Source organism: Pipra filicauda, unplaced genomic scaffold (assembly GCF_003945595.2).
Source record: "Pipra filicauda isolate LSUMZ 115617 unplaced genomic scaffold, ASM394559v2 scaffold28_size6257848_pilon, whole genome shotgun sequence".
NCBI lineage: Eukaryota > Metazoa > Chordata > Aves > Passeriformes > Pipridae > Pipra > Pipra filicauda.
Window position 1 is genome coordinate 2,306,886 of NW_024104409.1, and position 12,112 is coordinate 2,318,997.

Here is a 12,112-nt window from a genome sequence, read left to right on the forward strand (position 1 = left end):
TTTATGTAGCAAGCTCTACTTCTGCTTAACCGCTGCAAGGAACTGTGACTCTCTTTGCATATTTGATTTCTCTCCCTCAGTAAAACATAGTCTGCTTAACCTATTTTTGCTACTTTCTAACAGTTTCACTGGTAGGGTTCTTCCTTATGCCTTACATGTAGCTTTGGTATCCAACTGCTCCTTTGTTAAATTAAGGCAATTAATAAATGGAGATGTTAAGCAATCAATTTTGCCTGCATATCTCCACAGCCTTACGTATGACTGGCTGTAATCACAAGATAAATGCAATGTGCTGATGTATGGTAATGTTCAATAATACATTCTCCGCCAGGCTCAATTCATCAGGGAGTTTCTGGAGGGGAGGCATTTGTTATTGGCTGTCTCCGGACCTCAAGGATAACATTTCTGTCCTTTCCATTGGCCGCCCCGCTGCTGCAAACCTCTTCCCGTCTTATTTTGATGATGAATATGAAGGCATGCTAAGCTGTGCTGGAGAGTAGCTCTCTCCAACTGCACTCCCTCCCCGGGCTCAAGGACTCAGGGGCTCCCTGACTGTTTCCCCTGCCCACTGCCAGCAGCAGCAGCAGCAGCAGCAACGCCAAAAGTTGTGATGCTTTTCTTCACCCAGTGCTTTGGGGCTGTGTTAGATCTTATTCACCTGCGGTTTCAGCACTACAAGGCAAAGAGGGTTTTCTCAGCTGCCGGGCAACTTGTCTGTGTCGTCAACCCAACACATAGCCTCAAGGTGAGTTAAAAATATATTTTTTCTTCTAACACCTCCTTGTCTTCCCCACCACCAGCACCCGTGTTTCTCCATAGAGAATGAAATTATGCTCTGGCAGCAAGAGGAGAATGTTGTTAACACATTGCAGCCCTGGCAGAGAGGATGTTTGTATTGTCTGAATGCATGATTCCCTTTGGAGCAAAGGAGAAGCAACCCACTGCTCTGAGTGATTGTGGGAAGTCGCTGCTCCCTCTCCCCAAAGTTTTCTCATCCCTTTCACCCACATAATGAGCAGGCATGTTGCAAGCATGTAGTAAAAAATTATTGGAAAAGTTACTTAGATTAATTAACATCCCTTTTTTGGTGAAAGGATGCTGGGTGGTCTCCCAGGATGGCAACTAAGCACAGAGGGATGCTACCAGGCAGTGGGGAAAAGGAACAGGGGAGGTGGCAGCAGAGGCATTTTCACTGCTGTTGTTTGCTCTTTCAGGGGAAAAAGGCTGTTTCTGTCTCCTGAGGGGAGTCTGAAGGTGTTCCTCTGGTGCTGAAAGCGTCCTTTAGCTGTTTGCAAGGTGATTCTATTTTAGGTGGAAGAATACATTTGCTTTAATGCAAAACTATTTATAGTCCCCATAAAACATTTCTCTTACTCAGACAGCTCTGGATTTCCACTGACAAAGTGTCAACAGCTCCATCTATATCAGAGCCTTCATGTTTCTAGTAGAAAAGAAGCAGCAGGGGGAGAAAGCAATCAGGAGGCTTTAATTACTTTAAAGCTGTAGTGAATGACCAACTTTAATGAAGTGGTTTCTGTTTTGTGGTCAGTCCTTGTGGTCCTGACCTGTGAGGTAGCTCTGCTATCCTGACACAAGCTCAGAAATTAATTTAATTCAGGACAACTTATTTTCGTCTCTGCTACGGTCCCTGTGAGGTACTTGGAGGGGTTGCAGGGAGCATCTTTCCTGAGCTACAGGTCCATGGGAGGTCTATTGATGGGGTAAATCCCTTTTCAGAGCAGCATCGCTCCCCCAGAATGGCATGTTTCCCACAGTTATATTTCCAGTTTCAGGCTGCGCTCAGGCAGGAAGAGGTCATTTCCAGCAGAGTGCCAGCTCCAGGAGGATTTCCCCGCGAGGCTGTGCTCTAAGCACTGCCGGCTGGGGCAGGCACTCACAGGGGATGAACTGCTTGAGTGCAGGCACTCCTCTCCCAGCATTGCACTCCTCCGTCAACACAAGCTGAGTTAAAACTGCACAGCCCTCTCATTATCTGAAAGAATCTGATTGTCTGAATGGATAAAAGAAATAACTGCATTCCTAAGTACATGGGGGGATTTTGTAAGTGAATGCTTCTGTGCTCAACTCCTTTTATGTGACTGTCTCCTGCTACTTTCATCTATAATTTTAATTAATAAAAAAAATTTTGAGCAGAAAAAAAGGTTATTGAAGGTCACAACACAGTTTTAGTGCCAGTGGAACTGTCTGATGAGACACCAGAAGCACACTGAGGGGTGACTACTGCTCCACTGGTATCTAAGACTAGACCTGAGTTTATCATTTCAGGTCCTCCCGAGTTGCAGATTTCATATTGTAGGAGCTGCAGCATTTTATCTTTGAGCATACAAAAAAAAGTTGGTGACTGTTACTCAGTGTTAAACTCATGGGGCATTTCGGTTTACTAAAATCCGCCATGGCCAAGCTCTTCACTGCTCAGACCCAGAGCCCAGTAGAGAGATGAATAATCCTGATACTGCCTTGGATTTGAATAATTTGAATGCAGACATTGGACACAAAACTCTCCTGGAAACAAACAAGACCCTCTAGGAAAAGGTCTGATGTGTTAGCGAAGCCCCAGTAAGAATTATCTTGACCTGGGTAGGAATTGCTCTCCTGATAAAGTTACATTAGGAACCCTACAGCTAGTGTTTCTTCACAGGAGCCTGTTGAGACACCCTATAGATAGACAAGCTGACAAGAAAGCTCTCTGCTCTGGAAAACCCATCTCTCTGTAAAGTGAAAGATGCTTTGAAAGTACTCCCAAGTTACCCAGCGCACATCAAGCTACATAAATACAGTGGGCTTTAGCTCTGATCTACTCCCCAGGTGTTCAGTTTCGTTTCCCATGAGCTCTGTAAGGAATGAATCATCACTTTGTGGCAGGACCCAGAGAAGACGGGTGGATTGGACCCCTTTGTGCCCAGCGTGACAGTATCAGTTCCCACCCAAAGCAGCCTGTGGGCCAGCATCAGCTGGCTCTGAGTAAGCAAGGCACCTTGTCCAAAACCTGGTGTCAGACACAAGCCAGATGAGCCAGCTTCTCTGGGTGCCCACTTCTCCCCCAGGGATACACAGGGGGGCTGTGGTTGCTCTCAAATGACGCCTGAAGGACCATTAAACATGGAAGGGCCAAATGTGTTCCTCTGTGCTGCTTTACAGTATTATGGCTGTATGTTTCATAGTCTATTATTTCTACCTGGGTCATTTCAACTGTAACATTTTGTTGACAGTCCCCAAATCTATCTTAACAATTGACAAGTGGAGTGAAATCTGTATTAAGGTTTGCAGTCGATGAATACAAGCCTGCTAGGAAACAAGGGCTAGAAGCAATGTCATTTCTCTCCCTTCTCTTCAAGGCTTAAGTGTTTGTGCTAACTCCAAAACTGTAAGCTCTTTGCAAAGGGATTATTTTATTCTGTATCTCTACAACACTGGTGCAAGGGGGCTCCTGGTTGATTGGTGCAAATGATAAATGACAGGCATCATACTCTGCTGTGATGATGCTCACTGACATCCTTCACGCAGGTCAGGTCTTCAGTCAGTGCCAATGCACATAACTCCATTAAAGTCAAATTGCAGCAGGACCTCCATTCTTGCTCCTTCCACTTCCAAGGGAGTGTTCAGGGATGATAGTGGGATCCAGCCCACTCTGGAGGAGCCATGGTTGGTGGTCACATATGTATGTTAGAGACTTGGCATCACGTAAAGCATTTGGTGAGCAGCAGAGGGCAGGGTACCCTCCAGGGAAAGGTTGCACTAGCTTCTGCTGTCACAGACCCACAGCTGGACCAAGGGGACTCTCTTGTAAAGTTATGTCAGCAAGCTGTCATCATAATCACAGCCTGGACCTCTGACCATGACCAGAGCCCATCACTTACTTCTTCTTTTAGGAGAGGTCCAGAGGTTGGTAGAGAAACACACACTTGGAAAGAAACCCATGTATTTCTTCCCACTGAAAGGCTCATTAATTGGGAAGGCTGATGAGCGTTTCAGTGTTTTTTAAAGGGCAAGACGGTAGAAGTGTCAGCACAGACACCTCTATTGATCTGCTGCTGTTTTCCCTGTGCACAACAGCCTGACACAGGCTAAGACAATTCCTGACACAAGAAAGACAATTTTGCAAATGTCTCCCACTGTTTCGATGGTTTGTCAGGAGTATGAATGAGGGGGGGAGGTATTCCAGAGCCTCTTTGTCCTTCTTGCCGCTTTCTGCTCTTTGTCCTCCCATGAGGTTTCCCAGACATAGCAGCAGCATCTTACAGCACAATACTACACTGGGATCAAAATTCACTTGCCAAGCAGAGAAAACCACTTATTTACCGCACTTCCATAGGTCACCTTCGTCCTCGATCATATTATATGCATTACCTTGTAACCTGTTTCCATTCAAGTGTGTGGTCAACCTGACATCTCCCCTTGGAGAGACACAGTCAGGCAATAGAGCTCCTCAGCCAAGTGGATGCTCCCTCCAAGGCTGTATTAATTGAAGGAACACCGTTTATGCCACTGGCTGCAGGTCCCAATGTGAAGCGAAAGTTTTAAGGTGCTCCATGTGCATGGAAAAAATGAGCAGGGTTTGCTGATCCCGCAGAAATGAGGCTCAATGAATTCCTGCACACTTCCCCCTTTGTTAATAGCAATTCTCCCCAGCACTGCTAATTGCACCCTGCGAAGAAGCTGAAGGTGTGGGAGGTTGTCCTCACTCCTTAGCTGGCAACAGTCCCTGTCCCCAAAACCAGCCGCACACAGCAGGGGACTGCAGTGCAATCACAGCTCAGCCAGGTGCCGATGCTTGGCAAGATGCTGCATACGGCTGGATAAAACAGATCTTCATTCAAGGAGTTACTGGCTTTTTACACACAACTTTAACTCTTTGGGGAGTGTGAAAAATGTTCTTATAAAGAGTAAAAATGTGTGTTTACAATGCTCTTGTAAAAAACACTGATCTCCACCTCTGTAGAACTTCAAAGAACTTGCTGAATTACAAAAGAAGCATATTCAAATGAGGATATAAATAGTTCAATCTTATATTTGAAAAGGATCGTAACATGGTTTATGGGGCCAAGATGTCATTTAGCAATTTTTTAAATCAAAAAGCAAATCTGCTCTGACTTAGGGAAGGGATTTGAATCATGTTACAACAGTTTGGCTCTGCATGCAGTGGCCAGCTAAATAGCATTATAATCCACTTTATCCCCAGTAGGATTAAAGTGCTATGATGCATTACACCCCCATGAGATTTATTTGTTTGGAGGGAGGAGAGTGACTTTGAAACCTGTTGCTAACAACCCCCAGATGTCCTCTGCCACCATCTCAGCCCAAACACCCTCAAATCTCCCCTGCAGGGCTATGATTTGGGGACTAAGTGGCATTTGGCCCCAGTGTCCAGCAGGGTTGTGACGGCTGTGTCGAGAGGACCTGCAATACCCACTGCTGCCTGCAAACCTGGGCTCCTGGCAAGGTGCCTATGTCCCATCCTGGCTGTAGGACAGGCTGTGTAAGCACTGGGCACCTCAGACTTTTAAATCCTTTTGTAGGGATGTGAATAGCAGCAGGTAGTGCTTTGACAGCCCTCCTTCAGCCCTGCCTCTGTTTGAAGGGCTTTCAGCAGGCAAAACTGGAACTTGAGTTGGCCACGAGCACTCTAGAAGCCTCAGTCTGTCCTGCAGATGTGAGCATAATGGTGCTCTGCAGAGGTGAGGCATAGCATGCTCTGGCAGCTCTCCTCAGGAACTCTCCACTTGTTGCTGCTACCTGGTCCCAGGAACTCCTCTATCCAGTAAACCATTAACCTTAAGCCTGCAGATCCCTGCACCTGCACAAGCCATGGGACTACAACACAGGGCAGCATGGACATTACTCCAAGCATGCTGCAAAGCAGGACAGCTCTGAGCTTCAGTGTGGTCTCACAGAATATCAACTACAATGTCTCCTTGGGAGAAGGAGGGAAAGAGCTCCCACTTCAGAAGTTTCTGCGTTAATAGGCTCTGGCTTCCTTCTCTCACCTCCCACCCCAAACCCACTGCCGAAAATTAATTCCCACTGTTAACTGGTCCTGCCTGTTATGCTGCAGCTCCAGAGAAGGGATACAGTGGGTAGGCATTGAGTCCTTTCCTACCCACATTTGATTTTGAGGGTGAATTTGAGGCAATAGCACAAGGGCTAATGATTCTAAACTGAAGAAGGATCAATTTAGATTAGATATAAGAAAGAAGTTTTATTACGATAAGGGTGGTAAAACACTGGCAGTTTTCCCAGAGAGGTAGTGGATACCCGATCCCTGGAAACATTCAAGGTCAAGTTGGACAAGGTTCTGAGCAGCCTGACCTAGTCAAAGACATCCCTGCTCATTGCAGTGGGATTGAACTAGATGACCTTCAGAAGGCGCCTTCCAACTCAACTATTCTAGGATTCTATGACTTGACAATAAATCCCACCTGGATGCAGGACTTTTGAAGACAGATGTTATCAATGGAAGATGGTGCTGTTATTTTAATAGTAGAGAAATCTCTCTCCCCTTGACAGGATGTTTGACAGCAGGGTGAGAAGTAGCCATCAGATATTGCCAAATATCATTTTGTAATCCACCCACTCTGATATGGCTCAGTATATCAGGAATTTCTCAGTGCAGCCTCTGGGTTAGACATAATGGCCCAAATAACTCCCTCAGGAGAAATACTGCCCCAAATGAATTGCTATGGCTAACACAGAGGGTGCAGAGAAAAGAGGGGTGTTTTAATATAAGCCTTGATTACATGAAATCAGCAGCAAGGTCTCAATCAGCTTCCCAGCAGATGGAAGTCACCCCTGGACATTCCCACAAGCCCTCAAGTCCTATAAAGTCCTAGTCCAGGTTCCCAGCTACCATGGATTTTGCCTCAAAGTCAGAATTTAAAAAGAGTATAATTTTTTGTTTAACCATTAGGATTCTCTCCTGGTATCCAAGAACTCACAGCACACTTAGCTGGGGGACATAGAAATTTCATTTTTTTTCTCAGAAAAAATCTGAGGTTCTTAAGTAATCCAAGCAACTGTGTTTAAAGAAGCATATCAGATCCCAAAGAGCTCTGGTAAAATGAGGGAAAGGAGCTACTGTGTCTGTGCCCTATCTTCCCAGGGTTTTGGCTTTCCTATGCTGTTTAAAAGCCATAATACTTGTCCTTTGGAGGCAATATGCTGGACCTGCCTCTGTTGTGATTTTTGCAATAGAAGTGGGCAGAGTTGAGCCACCATGTTCAGCTTCTGGTGGAGCTGCGTAGAGCCTAAAGTTTCCACTTGGGTATGGCTGAACATGACAGCAACTTCCCAGCCAACCTACGTATGCATGGTGTATTTGGAAATGGAAAGCATGGATGTTCAGACAACCACCTTATCAGACTGCATTATTTTTCTTTCTTTCCATGGCTTGCCTCTTTTTGTTAAGTACCTTTTCTTCTGTGTTATTGTTCCTTCTCATGCTTCCCATTCCCTGCTGTACCAAAGCCTCAAAGCAAAAGATTCTCCTCATCTGTTGTTCAATACGCTAATTTGGGGCTTTTCTGCTCCTGCTGAAAGGAAAGCATCACTAACTTTGGAACTCTTATTTTCCTGTAAGCTCTTTCAGAAGAAATTACAATCATTCAATCTTCAGCTTGTTTGGTGCCACCAATTTCCCCATTGACAGACAAAGTCTCACTTTAAAACAGTCATTGGCAAGATAAAGAAAGCTACAAAAGGCAGCAAACCATTGCTTTCACCACTTCTGGATGTAGCTCAAGCAAGGAAGTCAAGTGTTCTACATGCCTACAAAACCTAGTTGCCATTATGCACTGGAGTAGGGCTCGAGCAAGCAGGTCCAACTGAAGGAGCCACAGCACTTGCTGTCCACCCAGTATAGTGAACCATGATAATGATCACACCATCTGGTAAAAGAGAATATCTTCCCTCTGCTTTGGTGTGGCAAAGCAAATCCACTTTCAGTGTGGATTTAAGCTGGCAGTCTGTTGTGTGCACTGCCAAAGTAGGCACACATCCCTTCTTCAATGCAGCAGGAGCAAGCAGCTGGGCAGGGGCGTGGCCTCAGTTGTTTTTCAGAACCTCCCGCAAGGCTCTTACCCATTGGGATTATTGAGGGCTGTGCTGAATGGAAAAATTTCAGTTGCATCTGGAGATCTGAAAATCTCCAGGGTGACCTGCTGCTAATAACCACCTGCAACACTCCAGCTCAGCTCTCCCACAGCATTCTCCAAAGAGGGAAATGTGTCCTGGCACTGCCAATAAATTGTACACATACACAGTGTACAATTAGAAGCACTTTTATTTATTTAGAGGCACTTCTGAGCATCTTATATAACATTAATGGATTTATCTTTAGCTCTCTCCTTTAGTCTCCTCAATACCATGAAAGCATCCCTGTAGGAGAACAGCAGAGACCTCCGAGTACTCTGTGTGTTTATTTTGGTGGGTTTTTTTTAAAGGCAGAAATGTTTGAAACAACTTTGTGAAGATATTAACCAGCTATTTCCATACCAGATGAAATGCTTTCAGTTCTAGCCTTTTCTTCCATAGCAATTTCATTCTGAACTGATCCAAACTGAAACTCTTTTTCACTTCCAGATTGGCCTCCCCAGTAAAAAAAAAAAATCATTTGAAGAGCTTTAGTGATGTTATTGGTATTGACGCCTTAGGCATCAGTATTTCACACGCGGAAATATTAAGCTCCAGAGTGGCTGTTGAAATGCCCATCAACCCCTAGTAAATGCATAGTGGAGAAGAGACACGTGTCCTTGTGAATATCTTAAACACAAGATCACACACTCTTTCTCATCAAATGCCAGCTGAAATGTAAAACGAAACAGAGAAATGGAGCATAAATAAGACAGAAAAAGATTAAATTGGTAATGTCTCCTTGTGCAGAAAACAAATGCTATAGATGAGCAAGGAGGCGGATACTACAGACCAGAAAACCACATCAGCAGAGGATGGAAATGTTCTTCCACTCTTAGGAACTGCCATGTGGAAAATAAGCAAAGTAATAAGCGTGAAAATGGAGTAAATGACCACCACACAATGATTACATAGGGCAGCTGAGATAAGGGGAGACTTATGGTCACCTTCAGGCTTTGCAAAAATGAGAGGGTGAAATGGGAACAGCAGGATGGTGGCAAGTGGGGTGATCATGGCAGTACCTTGACCTCAGCAAGAACACTCAGGGGTTCACTGTCAAGCACGTGCATAGGCAGAAAAAAATGTTTTGCAGGAGCAGACTTTTAGTCAGACATACTTATTCTGGAAATTATCGAACTTGATCCAGCAAAAGACCATATGGAAAACCTGATGGACTTCAGCAAACTTACCCATTTCTTTTGAAGAGGGAAGCCCAAAGACATCCTCTTCAATAGGAATGTCTGACTGCTGCATTGCAAGGACAGCAGTATCACCTGAGGATACTTCGTTGCAAGCAGAGATGTGCTATCCATGCTGGATGGACTCCCATGGTATGAAAAGGCACATCACAGGTTAGTGGAGCCAGGCTTTGCTTGTGGGGCAGTACTGTGAATTCCCTGTTTGTCCTACCTGAGACCTGAAGATCCCTCTGTGGTGCAACATCCTTTCAAATCTACAATTAGTGAGATTCATTGTTCTCAAAGACAGACTGTTTTTCTTGCCACCAACAATCAAGGGAGGCAGAAGACTAGCTTGGAATGGATATGTCATTTTTGTCTAACTGAAGTTAAATTAAATAAACTCCACTGATACTGTACAGTTCCTTTGACTTATGCAAAAGAAAAACCAAGTATGATAATTGTCTCCTTAATATAAAGCCAGAAAGGTTGGGCACAGTACCACCAAGTATTCATTACTATTTTACACAGGTTCAGGTAACACAATCTTCTTTCCACTCCCAAAAAGGAAACTTTCAAGGAGATTTCTAATGCTGCAGTACTGTATAAAAACAGAACGTGATGTGTACAGAGAGGCACAGCAGTCTAAAGGTGTCAACAGCAATCTTCAAACATTTGCCTCAACAATGACCAAACCAAAGTAATATCAGAAAAACATATCTGAAAAGAACAAAGAAGGCAGACAGAAGGTCATGTGGGACACACTTGGGAATCCAAGGATCAGCACAGGGAACTGACACCAGTGAAAAAGTATGGAGCTATACGAGTTATACAACTATCTGGTAATTTAAACTCATCAGAAATGCAAATCCTCATAGGTGGTCCAAAGCCCAGGGATATTACCAGCTAATTAAATCAGTCCAGACTGGAAAGGAGGTCACTGTGGCAGATGAGGGATGGCAAAAGAGAGCAAGACATACTCCAAAATACGCTTTGGGATAAGCATGCTTATTGGTAATTGCAAGCAATACTAAATAAAATCTGAAGGGTAGAGGACAGATGTTCAACATCTATCAGAAAGGACTTTGCACTGTGGCACAAGTGTAAACATGTTCCTAAAGAGTGCTGAGCAGAGCAAGTCACAAGGAGAAAATAATCCACTTGGGCAAATCTGCCTTTCATTCTCCTTATGGGATGGCTGCCGGCAGAACAAACTTTTCCTGGGCTTATTCAATTAACTGCTTCATGATTGCTTCCCCCCTATGGCAAGATCCCTAATGCTTCAGATCCGCTTTTGGACATGCAAGCTGTGTTAATTAGCTGTGCAAAGAGGCACAAAGCAGAGATGTTACTTAGGTAGTGTTGTTTTTGTTCCATGCCTGGATTCTGTGTCTGCTCACAGGCTCTGGGAGTCTCTTTCTGTTTCTTTGATGACTGAAAGCCAGAGGCGTTACACAGATTTTGGTAATTTAGGATGAGATAGCATCACTAGAGGTGAGGAAATGCCTTTTTCACCCAGCTTATGGTTTGCAGTATGGAAGTCTGTGGGTGATCTGTATTTTCTTGGGAGATCTTAAAATACTGCCATCCCCCATGAATTTTTTAGTCCCTTAAAAGGTATCACAGTCCTGGTGCAGCAGCAGCAGAGGGGGAGACAAAGCTTGGTCCTTATGCCAGCCCCAACCCACTTCACAGGCCTTTACGGGTTTATTAAAATAGTTTGCATTAGTATGTCAGACTAAAGAGGCAACTGAAATGCAGGCACATGGTCTCCTTTGATGCCTTAGCAGTGGCTGTGCAGGCCCTGGAATCAGGAATGGCCTAGGCTTCACCATAGGATAGCTGACAGGAGCCCAAGACACAGGTCCTTGAAAAATCTTGTGTTTAAGGTTTGTTGGCTTTGGGGATATGCTCATATTTTATTTTCTCTCCTCACATTCTTACAAAATAGTTGTGATGTGGTCAGGGGCTTGTCTGACTCATTCAGTTTCCTCTCTGCCATCATTCTGGAAAATGTTTTTTTGGGATGTCTTTATCCCTGTTCAATCAAGCAGTATCCCATATAAATATTTCCCTCAAGACATGAACCCAGGTTTAAACTTAATATTTGCACTTCAGGGAGTCATACAAGTTTTCCACAGGCACATGCTGACCTCGGCAGAGTGCAAACTCAAAGAAGGCAGCAATGCAGCAGGAGCACATTCATTACAAACTGGCATGTGTCTACTTGCAGACAATTCACAGCTATGCCCAGGTCAAGATTTAAACTGTGGCAGGAAAACAGATGCAAATGTTTGCAGTAATTCACCATTGCTTCTTCTGGTTCCCCCTATACAGCCAAACTGAAGCCCTTTGTCCAATCACAATTCCTACCTGGAATCTCAAGGGTCTAAATCATACAGGAAATTATATAACTTAAAAAGAAAACTAAACTTTTACTGAGTTTCTTCTGCCATAGAAAATATTTCAAAAAAGAGACTCAAAAATGTTAGGGTCATGAATGGTTGCACAAACATGACCACCAATTTGTAAATAACTGATTATAAAGACTGAATTTTCTTTCGGGTTGTTGGTAAAAGATGAAGGCACTATCAGAAAACAGATCTGAGACCAGCTTAATCTCCAGAAGCTTCACAAGGCAACTGGAGATAATTTAGACTTGCAGCTAAACACGAGCATACTGGTGAGGTATGTCATAACAATTTTTAAGCTTCTGTTGATTTTTCAATAATAAGCTAGTGATTAGGAAAGAACATCCCAGTTCACAGATAAATCTGGGCTGTGTCTGG

General features: G+C 44.1%; 1 protein-coding gene across 1 annotated transcript in view; it reads left to right on the plus strand.

Annotated features, from left to right (window-relative positions):
- Nucleotides 1-353: 353 nt before the first annotated feature.
- The window catches only part of SIAH3 (siah E3 ubiquitin protein ligase family member 3), a 45,505-nt gene continuing 33,746 nt past the window's right edge, over nt 354-12,112 (plus strand). Inside the window, exon 1 of the mRNA XM_027720322.2 lies at nt 354-745. Within this exon, the coding sequence (XP_027576123.2) occupies nt 611-745 (135 nt within the window). The 5' untranslated portion in view covers nt 354-610. The remainder of the gene's footprint in view (nt 746-12,112) is intronic.